The sequence below is a fragment of the Littorina saxatilis genome, linkage group LG8, assembly GCF_037325665.1.
Source record: "Littorina saxatilis isolate snail1 linkage group LG8, US_GU_Lsax_2.0, whole genome shotgun sequence".
Taxonomy (NCBI): domain Eukaryota; kingdom Metazoa; phylum Mollusca; class Gastropoda; order Littorinimorpha; family Littorinidae; genus Littorina; species Littorina saxatilis.
This window is the reverse complement of record NC_090252.1, coordinates 72,193,466-72,212,107: the sequence shown is the minus strand read 5'-3', so window position 1 is coordinate 72,212,107 and position 18,642 is coordinate 72,193,466. Positions and strand designations below refer to the sequence as shown.

Below are 18,642 nucleotides of genomic sequence, written 5' to 3'. Positions count from 1 at the left end.
GCGGGTTTCTGCTGTCATAGGGCTGACGGTTTTTCGCTGACAGCGCACACGGGATTTTCACGGATTGAGTTTCTCGTGTCTTTTTTCTGCTTGGGGAGGCAGAATTGTGTATAGCTGGACTGGTTTTGTGACAAGGTCAGTCACGTGTATTTGGCTAGGTGGTCTGTCAGAGACTCAAGGACGGCACACTTGACACCCAGCGGCAGAAGGGGAAGGATCGTATACACAGTTTCTAGAGTATGATGGTTTTTCACCGAGTATTATATTCGGCACTCTAGGGGAACTTCCACTGCCACATGTTTTGCTGAGGACAAGTCGTCAACACTTCCTTCGTCGGCGATGGCTTTCGCATAAGGATTCGACAAGGGGTTCTGGACGTTTTTGGTCACTGTTGACGAACAGAGGCTGGTCCAGGGAGGAAGCGGACTTTGCTTCCATTGAGAGTACAATCATAGGCTTTTGAGCCTTCGATCCGATTCGTTCGTTTCGTGTTCCTGTAACATCTGCACGGCTGACTCTGGCGGGAACTGTTGAGGCTACGCTAACCAGGAGACCGGCTAACCAGCGGACCGGCTAACCAGCGAACCGGCTAACCAGCGGACCGGCTAACCAGCGAACCGACTAACCAGCATACCGGCTAAGCAGCAGCAGCAGAGATAAAGCTAAGTGCACCATGTCGTACGCACCCCGTTGACCACCGTTGTCTTTTCGTATCTATGATTTCATTGGAGTAGTGACAACGTGGGGTGTGTGACACCTGCACGAACTAGAGCTTTTCGAACAGAACATTCTCATTTCGACTGTATTTACACGGGTTCAGCGTGTTACTATAATTTTCTACATAGTACTGGCATTTTGTCAGTGAACACTGGTTTTTTACGTGTTGAGAACGTAAAAGGAACATATTTTGAGTGAAGGCTCGAGGGAGGTGGAGAGTTTATACATAAACAGGCGTCTGAAACTTATACTTTTGTTGACTCTATTTAATTGTATGCCTGCGAGAGTGGATCGTGGTGTGGTTAGTTAATTAGTAGTAATTAACCGGTTCATAATCACCTTGAGTGATATATTGAAACGTGACACGTGGGGGCCAAGCCGGGATTTACTCAGTTAATTTCCAACTGATAAAGACCCACCAATTAAGGATAACTAAGAGCAGATAATCTCGTCAGTGCTCGACTTATTTTCTGCTTGGTGCTACCCTTTTTTGTATAGTTTTGATCATATACCACACCTTAAGCGATTCACATCTTGCAGGAAATGTAAATTGTAATTTGTGAGTTATTGTATGCGCTAACTGTGATTACTTCCCTTTCCTTTGTTTGTGAATCTTTGTTGTTGAACGTTCAGAGTTTTCCGTTGCAGAGAGCTGAGCAGGGTTAGCGGATTTGTTATTCGTTTTACTCAGTTTTCTCTACATTGTTGTTTCGCTTTCTGTAACAGGTTACATTTCTACCGTCTTGTTTTACTTGGATTTTTCTCCATATTTTGACTTTGTTGGAATTTTGGGGGGGAAGGGTCCGAGGACTTCTGTCCTAACCAAGGCTGTGGGAGACACTCTGTTTCACCGCAAAAAGCAGCCGACAAAGTAGGCCACGGCTGTGGGAAACACTTTGTTTCACCGCAAAAAGCAGCCATAAAGTAGGCTACGCGATTTGTTCTACACCGTTTGGATTTTTCTTCTGCATTTTCTGGTTGCTGGATTTTTGTATCCACCGCTTTCGTCACCGCGTGTTCTAGCTATAGCTGCGTTAGACTTACTTTGGTAATAAAGCTTTGCTAAAACTAACCATGGCTACAGGGGGATCTCCTACGAAGAGATTAACCTTTGAGACTCCTGGTAGCGAGGAACAGACAGAGCGAGACGCACGCGTTAGAGCGCGTAGTTTGCTTAAGCGCAAGGAGTTAGAACGTAAGGAAGACATAGAGCGACAGACGAGAAAAGAAGAGCTTGACAGACAAGAACGACAGGCCGAACGTGACAGACAGGACAAGAAGGACGAACGTGACAGACAAGACAAGAAAGACGAGCTTGACAGACAAGAACGACAGGCCGAACGGGACAGACAAGAAAAGAAAGAGAAAGATGAACGAGACAGACAAGAAAGGGAGCGACAGGCCGAACGACAGGCCGAACTTGACAGACAAGAAAGGGAACGACAGGCCGAACGTGACCGACAGGATAAGAAAGACGAGCTTGAGAGACAGGAACGACAGGCCGAACGTGACAGACAAGAAAGGGAACGACAGGCCGAACGACAGGCCGAACTTGACAGACAGGAAAAGAAAGACGAACGTGACAGACTAGACCGGAAGGAACAGGCGGATCGCGATCACCAGCTAGAACTAGCTAGGCTACAGGCCGAGAAGGGTACGCTTACTCAGGCTAGCGCGCCGACGTTTGTTGCCGACCGTACGAGGCTGCCGACGTTCGACGATGACAAGGACGAGCTCGACGACTTTTTACGCCGGTTTGAGCGCATTGCATCCGACCAGAAGTGGGAAGAGGCCACGTGGGCTAGCCGCCTTAGCACCTGCTTAAAGGGACGCGCATTGCAGCTCTACAACGCTTTGGAGGACGACGAGGCGAGAGATTATCAGGCACTTAAGAAGGCGTTGCTCCAGCGCTTCAACCTGACTGCGGAAGCCTACAGACGACGTCTGCGTAACAGCAAGAGACTGAGCGGCGAGCTGAGTCATCAGTTTGTGGCACGCCTTAATCTCTACCTGCGGCGCTGGGTGGAGATGGCCGAAAAGGACTGGACCGTCGACGACCTTGCCGACCTCATCGTCATGGAACAACTGATGTCCAGCCTGCGACCTGAGGTGGTGACCTTCGTGCAGGAGCACCAGCCAAAGACTACTCAGGAGGCAGCCGACTGGATCAGAGTACACGAGGACGCCCAGGCGATCTCCGGCAAATCTTCAGGCTCACGGCCAGGAAAATCAGGAAATTCGGGTTCTTCAGGACCCAAGGACGGGAAGGACGATCAGGGACACAAGGGATCGAGTTCCAGATCTGACATCCAGTGTTACTACTGCAACAAGCGGGGCCACGTGAAGAAGGACTGCCACAGGAGACAGGCTGACCAGAAGGGCGTACACTTTGTTGGCAGCGAGGAGTTCAGGGACGTCACGAGCTCATGCACCATTCCACAACTCTGCGTTCCGTGCTCCAGGAAACATTTCCAGCCCCACTGCAACGTCTACGTTAACGGAGTGAAGGGCGAAGGTCTGCGGGACACAGGGGCAGACATGATAGTGGTTCGGGCGAGTCTAGTTCCAGCTATGGCCTACACAGGAGACAGCATCAGGGTGAGAATGGCCGAGGCATCTCACGCTTACGACTTGAACACGGCAGTGATCAAGGTCGTAACCCCGTTGTTCACGGGGACCATTGTGGCCGTCGTCATGGACGATCCTCCATGCGACCTGCTCATTGGAAACCGGGTTCAGTTTGTGGACGGCGTCACCAGGGAGGTTCCCGTTTATCGGTCTCCCGACGTCATTTCAGTGCTCACGCGGGCACAGGCGGAGCGAGAGGACAAACCTCTCAAACCCCTACCTGCTGCACGAGCTGCCCTGGGGAACGTGACCCCCGCGCTTCTCGCGAAGGCTCAGGATTCTGACCCGACCTTAGCTACTCCTCGGGAGCACGCGAAGTCGGGGAAGGTGAAGCTGAGCGGGAAGCATGGGAGGTCAAAGTTCCTCAGGGACAAGAAGTTGCTCTACCGTGAGTTCAGCAACCAAGAAGGTACATTCAAACAGGTTGTCGTGCCTCGCGAGTTTCGCGAGGGTGTCATGGCAACGGCACACGACTCGATTCTGGGAGGTCATCTTGGTACCAAGAAGACCACGGATCGTGTCTGGCGCCACTTTTACTGGCCAGGCATCTGCACGGATGTCCGACGTTTCTGTGCGTCCTGCGATAAGTGCCAGAAGGTGGTGGCCAAAGGAAGGGTGAGGAAGGTCCCCTTGGAGAAGATGCCGCTCATCGACGAACCCTTTCGTCGGGTCGCAGTGGACATCATCGGGCCCATCTTGCCTGCGTCTGAGGACGGAAACAGATACATTTTGACCATGGTGGACTACGCTACTCGATACCCAGAGGCGATCCCTCTGAAATCGATTGAAGCCACGCGAGTAGCTGAGGCTCTGGTTACTATGTGGTCCCGGCTGGGAATTCCATCAGAGGTACTCACCGACAGAGGCACGCAGTTCACGGGAGGAGTGATGGCGGAGGCAGCACGACTGCTATCACTGGAGCAGCACTTCACCACTCCTTACCATGCTCAGTGCAACGGACTGGTGGAAAGGTTCAATGGCACCTTGAAGACCATGCTGAGGAAACTAGCTCAGGAGAAACCACGCACGTGGGACAGGTACATCCCAGCATTGCTTTTTGCATACCGCGAGGTTCCTCAGGAGAGCTTGGGCTTTTCCCCATTTGAGCTGTTGTACGGCAGACAGGTACGCGGTCCCATGGCTATCCTGCGTCAGGCTTGGACGGACGAAGAAGCCGACGAGGAGGTGCAGACGACAGCGACCTACATCGTAGAACTCAGGAACAGGATTGAAGAGACCTGCAAACTGGCTCAAGAGAACCTGGGAAGAGCAGCACAGCGTTATGCGCGAGGATTCGACCGCAAGGCACGGCCGCGCAGCTTCAAGATTGGAGAACGGGTGTTGCTACTTCTACCTGTCAAACACAACAAGCTACAACTGCAGTGGCAAGGACCTTTTGAGGTGACAGCGAAAGTGGGCCAGAACGACTACAGGATCGTCATGAACGGGAAAGCACGCCTGTACCACGCCAACCTGCTGCGCGCCTACATAGAGAGGACTGCCTACGGGGAAAAGGACAAAGTGACAGAAGCAGTTGCTGTCGTGATGGACGAGACAACGGAAGAACAGGGAGGAGGACGTGTACCAGTTTGTCCGCTGGAGGCTAGTGAGGATCACACGGACGTGCACATCTCACCTGATCTTGGGGACGACCAGCAGGCGGACCTGCAAGAGATCCTGAAGGATGCAGCACGGGTCCTTACAGACATACCACTTCAGACGCATTTAGAGGAGTTTACCTTCGACTTGCTGGAGAAGCAGCCAGTGAGGACGAAGCAGTATCCCATGCCTCATGCCCAGAAGGAGGTGGTCAGAAAGGAAATCGCCGACATGACGAAGTTGGGCGTCATCGAGCCAGCGAACTCTCCCTACAGTTCACCAATTGTGCTGGTGAAGAAGAAGGATGGACGCGTCAGGTTCTGTGTCGACTACCGGAAGCTGAACAAGATTACGGCGTTTGACGCGGAACCCATGCCTGATGTGGATTACCTCTTCAGTCACTTGGCCAAGGCCAAGTACTTTTCCAAACTGGACCTCACCAAGGGGTACTGGCAAATCCCAGTTGCCGAGGAAGATCGCCCAAAGACTGCATTTACCACTCCATTCGGCCAGTTCCAGTGGACAGTCATGCCTTTTGGTCTACAGAATGCAGGTGCCGTCTTCACTCGCATGATGAGGAAACTTTTGGAACCTTTGAAGCGCGAGGACATCAGCAGTTTCATCGACGATGTGCTGATCGCGACAGAGACATGGACTGAACATCTCGACGCCCTGCGCGACGTGTTCGGAAGGTTGAAGGACGGAAATCTGGGAGCTAAACCGTCCAAGTGCTACTTGGGATTTCGGGAATTGTCTTTCCTGGGTCATGTTGTCGGCGAGGGATTGCTCGTTCCAGAGGACGACAAGATCCAGAAGATTCGGGAGGCGGAGCCACCGCGCACGAAGAAAGAAGTCAGGTCTTTCCTGGGCCTAGCCAGCTTCTACAGACGCTTCATCCCGCACTTTGCCGAAATCGCACTACCACTGACCAACCTTACCAAGAAACTACAACCGACCGTTGTAGTGTGGACTGAGGAATGCAGCTCCGCATTCAACACCCTGAAGAGGCGACTCACCAGTCAGCCTATTCTCCGACTACCAGACCTGAACAAGGACTTCGTGCTGAGGACAGACGCTTCAGGGAAGGGACTTGGGGCAGTGTTGCTTCAGGAGACAGAGGGGTTTTTGCACCCTGTTTGCTTCGCCAGCCGTAAGCTGACCTCGGCCGAGGCAGCGTATGCAACGGTTGAACGCGAGTGTCTCGCCATTGTCTGGGGCATCCAGAAGTTCGAAGCGTACCTGTACGGACGACCTTTCTGTCTGGAGACGGACCATCAACCTCTGCAATATCTTCAGGTTGCAAGGTTGGCAAACGCCAGACTTATGCGCTGGGCGTTGATTCTCCAACCGTACCAATTCACGGTACGCGTCATTCCGGGCGCCAACAATGTTGGAGCTGACTTTCTCTCTCGGGCTGTGGAGGAGAACATGACTGTGAGCGAAACCGAGGTTTCGTCTTGAAGAGGGGAGGTGTGTCACGATCGGGTGACAGAGACCAGGAAAGCGTCACTCAGTGGAGTGCCTGTTCTTGGTCGGTTATGATAGAAAGCGCCTGTGCGTGATATTGGACACAGCAGAGTTTGCTGACAGTGCTCTACGAGCACGGATGTTTTGAAACGCACGAGCTTCACAGTGCGGGTTTCTGCTATCATAGGGCTGACGGTTTTTCGCTGACAGCGCACACGGGATTTTCACGGATTGAGTTTCTCGTGTCTTTTTTCTGCTTGGGGAGGCAGAATTGTGTATAGCTGGACTGGTTTTGTGACAAGGTCAGTCACGTGTATTTGGCTAGGTGGTCTGTCAGAGACTCAAGGACGGCACACTTGACACCCAGCGGCAGAAGGGGAAGGATCGTATACACAGTTTCTAGAGTATGATGGTTTTTCACCGAATATTATATTCGGCACTCTAGGGGAACTTCCACTGCCACGTATTTTGCTGAGGACAAGTCGTCAACTTTCCTTCGTCGGCGATGGCTTTCGCATAAGGATTCGACAAGGGGTTCTGGACGGTTTTGGTCACTGTTGACGAACAGAGGCTGGTCCAGGGAGGAAGCGGACTTTGCTTCCATTGAGAGTACAATCATAGGCTTTTGAGCCTTCGTTCGATCCGATTCGTTCGTTTCGTGTTCCTGTGACATCTGCACGGCTGACTCTGGCGGGAACTGATGAAGCTACGCTAACCAGGAGACCGGCTAACCAGGAGACCGGCTAACCAGCGGACCGGCTAACCAGCGAACCGACTAACCAGCGAACCGACTAACCAGCATACCGGCTAAGCAGCAGCAGCAGAGATAAAGCTAAGTGCACCATGTCGTACGCACCCCGTTGACCACCGTTGTCTTTTCGTATCTATGATTTCATTGGAGTAGTGACAACGTGGGGTGTGTGACACCTGCACGAACTAGAGCTTTTCGAACAGAACATTCTCATTTCGACTGTATTTACACGGGTTCAGCGTGTTACTATAATTTTCTACATAGTACTGGCATTTTGTCAGTGAACACTGGTTTTTTTACGTGTTGAGAACGTAAAAGGAACATATTTTGAGTGAAGGCTCGAGGGAGGTGGAGAGTTTATACATAAACAGGCGTCTGAAACTTATACTTTTGTTGACTCTATTTAATTGTATGCCTGCGAGAGTGGATCGTGGTGTGGTTAGTTAATTAGTAGTAATTAACCGGTTCATAATCACCTTGAGTGATATATTGAAACGTGACAGCCCGACCAGCTGTGAGATGTGACCATGTGGAGGGATGATCTTAACCCCCTGACAGCCCGACCAGCTGTGAGATGTGACCATGTGGAGGGATGATCTTAACCCTCTGAAAGCCAGACCAGCTGTGAGATGTGACCATGTGGAGGGATGATCTTAACCCCCTGACAGCCCGACCAGCTGTGAGATGTGACCATGTGGAGGGATGATCTTAACCCTCTGAAAGCCAGACCAGCTGTGAGATGTGACCATGTGGAGGGATGATCTTAACCCCCTGACAGCCAGACCAGCTGTGAGATGTGACCATGTGGAGGGATGATCTTAACCCCCTGACAGCCCGACCAGCTGTGAGATGTGACCATGTGGAGGGATGATCTTAACCCTCTGAAAGCCAGACCAGCTGTGAGATGTGACCATGTGGAGGGATGATCTTAACCCCCTGACAGCCAGACCAGCTGTGAGATGTGACCATGTGGAGGGATGATCTTAACCCCCTGACAGCCAGACCAGCTGTGAGATGTGACCATGTGGAGGGATGATCTTAACCCTCTGACAGCCCGACCAGCTGTGAGATGTGACCATGTGGAGGGATGATCTTAACCCCCTGACAGCCCGACCAGCTGTGAGATGTGACCATGTGGAGGGATGATCTTAACCCTCTGACAGCCCGACCAGCTGTGAGATGTGACCATGTGGAGGGATGATCTTAACCCCCTGACAGCCCGACCAGCTGTGAGATGTGACCATGTGGAGGGATGATCTTAACCCCCTGACAGCCCGACCAGCTGTGAGATGTGACCATGTGGAGGGATGATCTTAACCCTCTGAAAGCCAGACCAGCTGTGAGATGTGACCATGTGGAGGGATGATCTTAACCCCCTGACAGCCAGACCAGCTGTGAGATGTGACCATGTGGAGGGATGATCTTAACCCCCTGACAGCCCGACCAGCTGTGAGATGTGACCATGTGGAGGGATGATCTTAACCCCCTGACAGCCCGACCAGCTGTGAGATGTGACCATGTGGAGGGATGATCTTAACCCTCTGACAGCCCGACCAGCTGTGAGATGTGACCATGTGGAGGGATGATCTTAACCCCCTGACAGCCCGACCAGCTGTGAGATGTGACCATGTGGAGGGATGATCTTAACCCCCTGACAGCCCGACCAGCTGTGAGATGTGACCATGTGGAGGGATGATCTTAACCCTCTGAAAGCCAGACCAGCTGTGAGATGTGACCATGTGGAGGGATGATCTTAACCCCCTGACAGCCCGACCAGCTGTGAGATGTGACCATGTGGAGGGATGATCTTAACCCTCTGAAAGCCAGACCAGCTGTGAGATGTGACCATGTGGAGGGATGATCTTAACCCCCTGACAGCCAGACCAGCTGTGAGATGTGACCATGTGGAGGGATGATCTTAACCCCCTGACAGCCCGACCAGCTGTGAGATGTGACCATGTGGAGGGATGATCTTAACCCTCTGAAAGCCAGACCAGCTGTGAGATGTGACCATGTGGAGGGATGATCTTAACCCCCTGACAGCCAGACCAGCTGTGAGATGTGACCATGTGGAGGGATGATCTTAACCCCCTGACAGCCAGACCAGCTGTGAGATGTGACCATGTGGAGGGATGATCTTAACCCTCTGACAGCCCGACCAGCTGTGAGATGTGACCATGTGGAGGGATGATCTTAACCCCCTGACAGCCCGACCAGCTGTGAGATGTGACCATGTGGAGGGATGATCTTAACCCTCTGACAGCCCGACCAGCTGTGAGATGTGACCATGTGGAGGGATGATCTTAACCCCCTGACAGCCCGACCAGCTGTGAGATGTGACCATGTGGAGGGATGATCTTAACCCCCTGACAGCCCGACCAGCTGTGAGATGTGACCATGTGGAGGGATGATCTTAACCCCCTGACAGCCCGACCAGCTGTGAGATGTGACCATGTGGAGGGATGATCTTAACCCCCTGACAGCCCGACCAGCTGTGAGATGTGACCATGTGGAGGGATGATCTTAACCCTCTGAAAGCCAGACCAGCTGTGAGATGTGACCATGTGGAGGGATGATCTTAACCCCCTGACAGCCCGACCAGCTGTGAGATGTGACCATGTGGAGGGATGATCTTAACCCCCTGACAGCCCGACCAGCTGTGAGATGTGACCATGTGGAGGGATGATCTTAACCCCCTGACAGCCCGACCAGCTGTGAGATGTGACCATGTGGAGGGATGATCTTAACCCCCTGACAGCCCGACCAGCTGTGAGATGTGACCATGTGGAGGGATGATCTTAACCCCCTGACAGCCCGACCAGCTGTGAGATGTGACCATGTGGAGGGATGATCTTAACCCCCTGACAGCCCGACCAGCTGTGAGATGTGACCATGTGGAGGGATGATCTTAACCCCCTGACAGCCCGACCAGCTGTGAGATGTGACCATGTGGAGGGATGATCTTAACCCCCTGACAGCCCGACCAGCTGTGAGATGTGACCATGTGGAGGGATGATCTTAACCCCCTGACAGCCCGACCAGCTGTGAGATGTGACCATGTGGAGGGATGATCTTAACCCTCTGAAAGCCCGACCAGCTGTGAGATGTGACCATGTGGAGGGATGATCTTAACCCTCTGAAAGCCAGACCAGCTGTGAGATGTGACCATGTGGAGGGATGATCTTAACCCCCTGACAGCCCGACCAGCTGTGAGATGTGACCATGTGGAGGGATGATCTTAACCCTCTGACAGCCCGACCAGCTGTGAGATGTGACCATGTGGAGGGATGATCTTAACCCCCTGACAGCCCGACCAGCTGTGAGATGTGACCATGTGGAGGGATGATCTTAACCCCCTGACAGCCCGACCAGCTGTGAGATGTGACCATGTGGAGGGATGATCTTAACCCTCTGACAGCCCGACCAGCTGTGAGATGTGACCATGTGGAGGGATGATCTTAACCCCCTGAAAGCCAGACCAGCTGTGAGATGTGACCATGTGGAGGGATGATCTTAACCCTCTGACAGCCCGACCAGCTGTGAGATGTGACCATGTGGAGGGATGATCTTAACCCTCTGAAAGCCAGACCAGCTGTGAGATGTGACCATGTGGAGGGATGATCTTAACCCCCTGAAAGCCAGACCAGCTGTGAGATGTGACCATGTGGAGGGATGATCTTAACCCTCTGAAAGCCAGACCAGCTGTGAGATGTGACCATGTGGAGGGATGATCTTAACCCTCTGAAAGCCAGACCAGCTGTGAGATGTGACCATGTGGAGGGATGATCTTAACCCTCTGAAAGCCTGACCAGCTGTGAGATGTGACCATGTGGAGGGATGATCTTAACCCTCTGACAGCCCGACCAGCTGTGAGATGTGGCCATGTGGAGGGATGATCTTAACCCTCTGAAAGCCAGACCAGCTGTGAGATGTGACCATGTGGAGGGATGATCTTAACCCTCTGACAGCCAGACCAGCTGTGAGATGTGACCATGTGGAGGGATGATCTTAACCCTCTGACAGCCAGACCAGCTGTGAGATGTGACCATGTGGAGGGATGATCTTAACCCTCTGAAAGCCCGGCCAGCTGTGAGATGTGGCCATGTGGAGGGATGATCTTAACCCTCTGACAGCTCGACCAGCTGTGAGATGTGGCCATGTGGAGGGATGATCTTAACCCTCTGAAAGCCAGACCAGCTGTGAGATGTGACCATGTGGAGGGATGATCTTAACCCTCTGACAGCCCGACCAGCTGTGAGATGTGGCCATGTGGAGGGATGATCTTAACCCTCTGACAGCCCGACCAGCTGTGAGATGTGGCCATGTGGAGGGATGATCTTAACCCTCTGACAGCCCGACCAGCTGTGAGATGTGGCCATGTGGAGGGATGATCTTAACCCTCTGAAAGCCCGGCCAGCTGTGAGATGTGACCATGTGGAGGGATGATCTTAACCCTCTGACAGCCAGACCAGCTGTGAGATGTGACCATGTGGAGGGATGATCTTAACCCTCTGAAAGCCCGACCAGCTGTGAGATGTGACCATGTGGAGGGATGATCTTAACCCTCTGAAAGCCTGACCAGCTGTGAGATGTGACCATGTGGAGGGATGATCTTAACCCTCTGAAAGCCAGACCAGCTGTGAGATGTGACCATGTGGAGGGATGATCTTAACCCTCTGAAAGCCAGACCAGCTGTGAGATGTGACCATGTGGAGGGATGATCTTAACCCTCTGAAAGCCAGACCAGCTGTGAGATGTGACCATGTGGAGGGATGATCTTAACCCTCTGAAAGCTCGACCAGCTGTGAGATGGTGATCCGAACAGTTTCCACCAGAAGGATTGCACCTCTCAGCGAAGAGAAAAGGGAGCGACAGAAACACAGAGCCTGGTCATTGTATTTTACTCTGTCATCAGGTCGCCACACTTCTCATTACACCTTCAAAGGGCCGCCAGCAGACACACCACGCACATTGACTGAAATAACGCATCAATACTTACACCCACCTGGCTGGCTAACACACACACACACACACACACACACACACACGACTTGAATGTGGGACAAAGCCAGAGTTAGAACTGATGTCCTATTGCATCGGGTCCACCAGTCACCACTGGAAACAGCAACTATATTCAAACGGGGGGGGGGGTTGTGTGGAGAGAGAAAGGGGGAGGGGAGGGGAGAGAGAGAGAGAGAGAGAGAGAGAGAGAGAGAGAGAGAGAGAGAGAGAGAGAGAGAGAGAGAGAGAGAGAGAGAGAGAGAGAGAGAGAGAGAGAGAGAGAGAGAGAGAGAGAGAGAGAGAGTAATGTGGCAATTATGAACTTTTGTCTCGTCTGCTGTCTGTCGCATTATCTTTTTTCTTACATTTCCCTGCCACGCACGCGGAAACGTCTGGAGGTCGGGGAGATGGGGGAGATGGGGGGGGGGGGGGTTGTCGTGAGGTGACTGGAGCCTGTGGGGCCAGCGCCTTGAGGGCGAGCCGGGTCCCGGTGGTGAGGGATGTGTGGGGGGAGGGGGAGAGGGGCTGTTAAGGGTCTGTAGTAGGGACCTAGGGTGGTAGGAAATGATTGGAGTGTGTGCGTGTTGGTGATTGAAGTCACTTCATTCTATCCGGCTCACCACCAGCTGTATTGATCTCACTCTCTGTCTAGAACCCGCTCACACACCACACCACCCACGGGGGGGGGGGGGGGGGTTCATGCGTCCCGGGGGGGGGGGGTATAAGAGTGAGGATCGAGGGGAGGATGACACATCACTGGCAGGGTCAGTCCCATCACCACTATCGTTTTATGTCTGGAACACGGGAAATTGCCCACCTGAGTAGAACTCAACACAAGCACTGGGTCCCATTGGTTGAAACCTCAACAAATCTAAAGTTGAACCAACCCGACCCAGTGCCACCCAGTAGAGCACTGTGTCGTGCACAGTCGATGGAGCGAGCGACGGAAATAGCATCATTGAAACTTGAAATGTCACAAGACTGTAATCCTCTCGTGGATGTAGCGTCCTGTGTCTAAAACAAGCAGTCCATTGATCCTCCCCCCGTCCACCTCAATGTGCCGAGAGCCGAGGAGAAACAAGAAATCCATGTCTATCCTCACCCGACTACACACACACGTCTGCTTTTCATTGGTTCATTCATCCTTGAGTCTTCTCATCACCACTTCCGGTGGTTCCTTTTGCGGCTTTACGTGCCTTTTCGTCATCCTGTTCCACGACTTTATGACTTTAGATAAAAGAGAAATTGCTGAAGAAAGACATGTTAACAATCACGTTCCGGGGCACAGTCAACCACCATGCACTGTTTTCAAAGAGTTATTCTGGCTGAAATAAATGTGGCAGAGTTGTGACCACACCTTCTCCTGTTGAAACCCTTCCTAAAGAAATGTATTGTTTGGCCTGTGCCAAGCCCTTCTGCTGGCGACGCAATGAGAGGGCAAGAACCAATGTATAACAGAGTCACGTGTACTTAAACAACACTCCCTATCGACTATCTGAGCACTGATCTTGAGAGCCTCTCTTCGTGTTCAAGTGGCGATCAACATGACTATCTGAGCACTGATCTTGAGAGCCTCTCTTCGCCTTAGCTCCTCCTTGACTGAACAACACAATGTTGACCACCCTTCAGTCCCAGACAACACTTCCTGATTGTCTGTGTCTAACTGTGTCGCATTGCCAGTCACGTGGCCCACATTCTAACTATGCAGTGTGTTTGCTTGGCCGTGTTTTGTTCAAGACAATGACCTTGATGTACTGTACAACCGACCTGAGCTCAAACTGTTTGCACTGAAAATAGCCGGTGAAAAGATTGGCTCAAGTAGACTTTAAACCGTATCAAGTGATCTTCAAAACAAACATCCGTCACATAGATATCAAGTACCACCTACTTCATCTGGCGGAAAAATACAAAATATTGGCTTCTGAGTTTTTCCATTCTCGTTGAAGCGAGAAAAGCCAGACACAACCCTACGGTTTTACTTCCACAGACTTCCCTGACCCATAGACCAAATAGCCTGGACCGCCAACTCGTCACGTGACCCTTCGAGGTTACGACTCTCGACTTTCAGGGGCGCGTCACGTCCGGTTTGAAAGGCCAGCGATTCGAAGACAGTGAAAAGAAAGCACGCTCCAGTTATTTGTGACAATGGGAGGTGACAATGAACTGGATTTTCCAAAACTCCAAACTAAACTTAACAAAATTCATCGAAAAACATGTTCCATATGCACTTTTGCTGAGTTTATTTTAGCATTTTCAGAACTTACCTCGGCAACTTCGTCCATGTTTACAATCGACACCGGATATGACGTCCCCCTGATTTCTGAAAGGCCATGTAAGCGTAGGTTCCTAAATGCGAGAGGCGCTACCTCGTAATAGAGAGAAAGAGCGGAGAGAGAGCTAGTTGGCGGTCCAGGATAAATGGTATATGCCTGACCCTAGTCCACGTCTCTCTCTAAATCTCTCACTGTGTGTGTCTCTGTCAAGTGCATGTAAATGACGCCGAGAGAGACACGGGGAGAGAGAGAGAGAGAGAGAGAGAGAGAGAGAGAGAGAGAGAGAGAGAGAGAGAGAGAGAGAGAGAGAGAGAGAGAGAGAGAGAGAGAGAGCCCCCCCACACACACACACACACAACTGGTGTCCAACTGCTCAGTGAAGCCAGAGAGCGAGTCACGTGACAGAAAGCCCCATGTCTATAAATAGAATCAACTCACAGACCCACCACAGTGCCGCTTCTGTCTATCAATAGTTTTATGTCTACCACAAGGTACGGTTTATGCCCGGAATAACTTTGCTCCCTCACAAAAAGGCGTTAAACGCCTGTAGCGTTCCCCGCTCAACACCCCCTGCCCTGTCCATACAGTCAACTGACGGCACAAAGAAAATGCTGACTGCGGACTATGTAGGCACAGAGTAAGTTGTGGGTTATTTGGCGTTAAACCATCGGCCTGCATTGAGGTCAAGGGTTACGATACACCTTCACTCTCCTCCTGCATCCGTATCCCCCCTCCCCTTCCTTCCGAATTGTAACGATCTAAATCTCATGTAACCCACGGCATGGATGACGTTGGTGCAACAGCTGACACACATCACAGCGAGACAGGTCGTCACACACATCAGTGGTCAGTCATCAGGCACACACACAAGTGGTTATATACACAGACAGACAGACACTGACACTCGCACACATCAGTGGTCAGTCATCAGGCACACACACAAGTGGTTATATACACAGACAGACAGACACTGACACAGACATACACAAGTGTTGAGGAAGCGTGCAGACAGACAGACAGACAGACAGACTGGCTGGTTGTGAGCAGTCAGCAGTTCCCATCGTGTGGCGGTCTGTCCATCGTGTGGCGGTCTGTCCATCACGACGTCTGATCGATAACCTTCACACACTACTCTACCGTGCACAACCCCACCCAGCACCCCACCCAACACCCCACCCAACACCCCACCCAACACCCCACCCAACACCCCACCCAACACCCCACCCAACACCCCACCCCACCCAACACCCCACCCAACACCCCACCCAACACCCCACCCCACCCAACACCCCACCCAACACCCCACCCAACACCCCACCCAACACCCCACCCAACACCCCACCCAACACCCCACCCAACACCCCACCCAACACCCCACCCAACACCCCACCCAACACCCCACCCAACACCCCACCCAACACCCCACCCAACACCCCACCCCACCCAACACCCCACCCAACACCCCACCCAACACCCCACCCAACACCCCACCCAACACCCCACCCAACACCCCACCCAACACCCCACCCAACACCCCACCCAACACCCCACCCAACACCCCACCCAACACCCCACCCCACCCAACACCCCACCCAACACCCCACCCAACACCCCACCCAACACCCCACCCAACACCCCACCCAACACCCCACCCAACACCCCACCCAACACCCCACCCCACCCAACACCCCACCCAACACCCCACCCAACACCCCACCCAACACCCCACCCAACACCCCACCCAACACCCCACCCAACACCCCACCCAACACCCCACCCAACACCCCACCCAACACCCCACCCAACACCCCACCCAACACCCCACCCAACACCCCACCCAACACCCCACCCAGCACCCATTGCTTGTGTCTGTCTAGGTGTACGTGCGTGCATGTGCATAATTGTGTATGTATATATATATATAAATTATATGTATGTGCTAGCGTAGATTGCTCAGAACGACACGTACATTGTGGCTGTACACGTCTAATGAAGAATTGTATACACACACAAAAACACACACACAAACACGCGAAACACACACCTGTGTCAATCGAACACAAAGTCACACCTGTGTCAATCGAACACAAAGTCACACCTGTGTCAATCGAACACAAAGTCACACCTGTGTCAATCGAACACACAAAGTTAGAGAAACAGGTCTATCAGACAGAGCCACACAAGTGCCGGTCAGCAACACACTGCCAGGGGGCAGCAGGCAGAGAAAGCACACTGGTGGTACACACACACACACACACACACACACACAACACACACACACACACACAACACAACACAACACAACACAACACAACACAACACAACACAACAGGCCCGAATAACGATACCAACGTTATAACAGAAGTACAGACAGACCAACACAGTGATCATGACTCTAAGCTGACCACATCAGCCACCCGTATCGTGCGGCCACCCGGCACAGTCCGCTCTATCTACCCCACAGACACGTGCACTTGACCCAGACAGGCGGTACAGGGGGTACAGGGGGGGGGGGGGGGGGGGGGAGGAAAGAAGATGCACTCACCTCACCGTTCGCAACACACGACGCTGACCTCACGGCTATCCACACACTGTGTCCTCCACTGACCCGACACACACCCCCCACTGGCTAGTCAAACACTGACCACACACACGGTCACTGGGGGAGAGAGCGGCGAAAGAGACTCAGAGAGAGAGAGAGAGAGAGAGAGAGAGAGAGAGAGAGGATGGGGGAAGGGGGCACAGAGGTTGAATGTGACAGACGACAGACGGCAGTCGAGACGAGAGAGAAATGTGTGTGATGTAGCTCTGTGGCCTCGACACACACACACGGGAGACGGAAGGTAGAGACGAGCCAGACGGCAGCCAGGACTCGCTGCTATGCTTACACACACACACCGGCTTTACTGTGTCACTCTACGTGGCTATTTCATCTCAGAGAGAGAGAGAGAGAGAGAGAGAGAGAGAGTGTGTGTGTGTGTCTGTGTGTGTGTTTGCGTGTCTCAGTGTGTGTGACGTACCTCATGCTGTCACCAACCTCTATATATATCAGTTCAAAGTGACTGGCGTGTCTCTCTCCCTAACTGCACACCGCCACAATCACTTCCACAAGCCACACACCGCGTCACACCGCCACCCGCCCAGCACAAGTCTTGAGCACAGAATCCACCCCTCTGTTAGTTCTACACTCTGGCACAATCCACCCGGCACAGACAGAGCCGCCTGGCAGCAGACAGGGTCACGGAGATGGAGACGGGTAGATATCCACCCGGAGCGTGCCGCCAGCAGACAGGGTCACGGAGATGGAGACGGGTAGATATCCACCCGGAGCGTGCCGCCAGCAGACAGGGTCACGGAGATGGAGACGGGTAGATATCCACCCGGAGCGTGCCGCCAGCAGACACAGACTGCAGCGCTACACGTGGTGCACGTCACTAGCGAGTCGGGTGATCAATACATACCTACATCTCCCTTCCTCCCCCCCCCCCCTCCCCCCCTCTGCTCTCTCTCTGTACCTCTTGTTCAGATGTCTGCCAGCTCTCACCATACCCGTCTCACCAATACCTACATCTTCATCTCAACCTCCACCCCTCTGCTCTATCTCTCTCTCTCTCTCTCTGGCCGTGTGTCAGAGCGGTGTTGACATGCCAGTGGTTGCCTCATTAGTCCCAGAGCCCAGTGACCACGTGACGTTGCTGCCTGCATCACTGCATCAAACATAATGATGATGCTACTGCTACGCTACACGTAGAATGTCTGTGACGGCATTGACAGCACGAGCAGACCAGTGAAGCACGAGCAGACCAGTGAAGCACAACAGACCAGTGAAGCACGAGCAGACCAGTGAAGCACAGCGGGCACAATGTGGACCCAGTGATGGCAGTGTGACGGTTCATAGCACGGCAGTTGAGGGGAATGCAGTATCCATTACCTCAAATTCATGGGGCCAAGTCTTCTTCGCGAATCTCGTTGCACAAAGCTTTGGCACTGAATTCGGTAAACAGTTCTTCGCGAAGTCAATTGTGGGCTGAATTAAGGACGGCTTTAATGTGTGAAGTCACATGTTGCTGTGACATTGTGAGGTGCAGCACGTGAAACACACCACGCAATCAATCACAGAGGTCAGATAGGTCAGAGGTCCCTGACACTGTGCCACGAGCAGTGCGAGCACTTCATCATTCGGGGCAGTGAAAGTGGCACAACTTC

General features: G+C 52.7%; 2 protein-coding genes across 2 annotated transcripts in view; one reads left to right on the top strand and one right to left on the bottom strand.

Moving 5' to 3' along the window:
* Positions 1-16,914, top strand: part of LOC138974860 (uncharacterized) — a 23,521-nt gene extending 6,607 nt beyond the window's left edge. The window contains exons 5-6 of the mRNA XM_070347584.1: positions 15,593-16,303; positions 16,769-16,914. Coding sequence (XP_070203685.1) covers positions 15,593-16,303; positions 16,769-16,914 — 857 coding nt within the window. The remainder of the gene's footprint in view (positions 1-15,592; positions 16,304-16,768) is intronic.
* The window catches only part of LOC138974296 (uncharacterized), a 298,636-nt gene that overhangs the window by 28,470 nt on the left and 251,524 nt on the right, over positions 1-18,642 (bottom strand). The gene's annotated exons all lie outside the window — the stretch shown is intronic.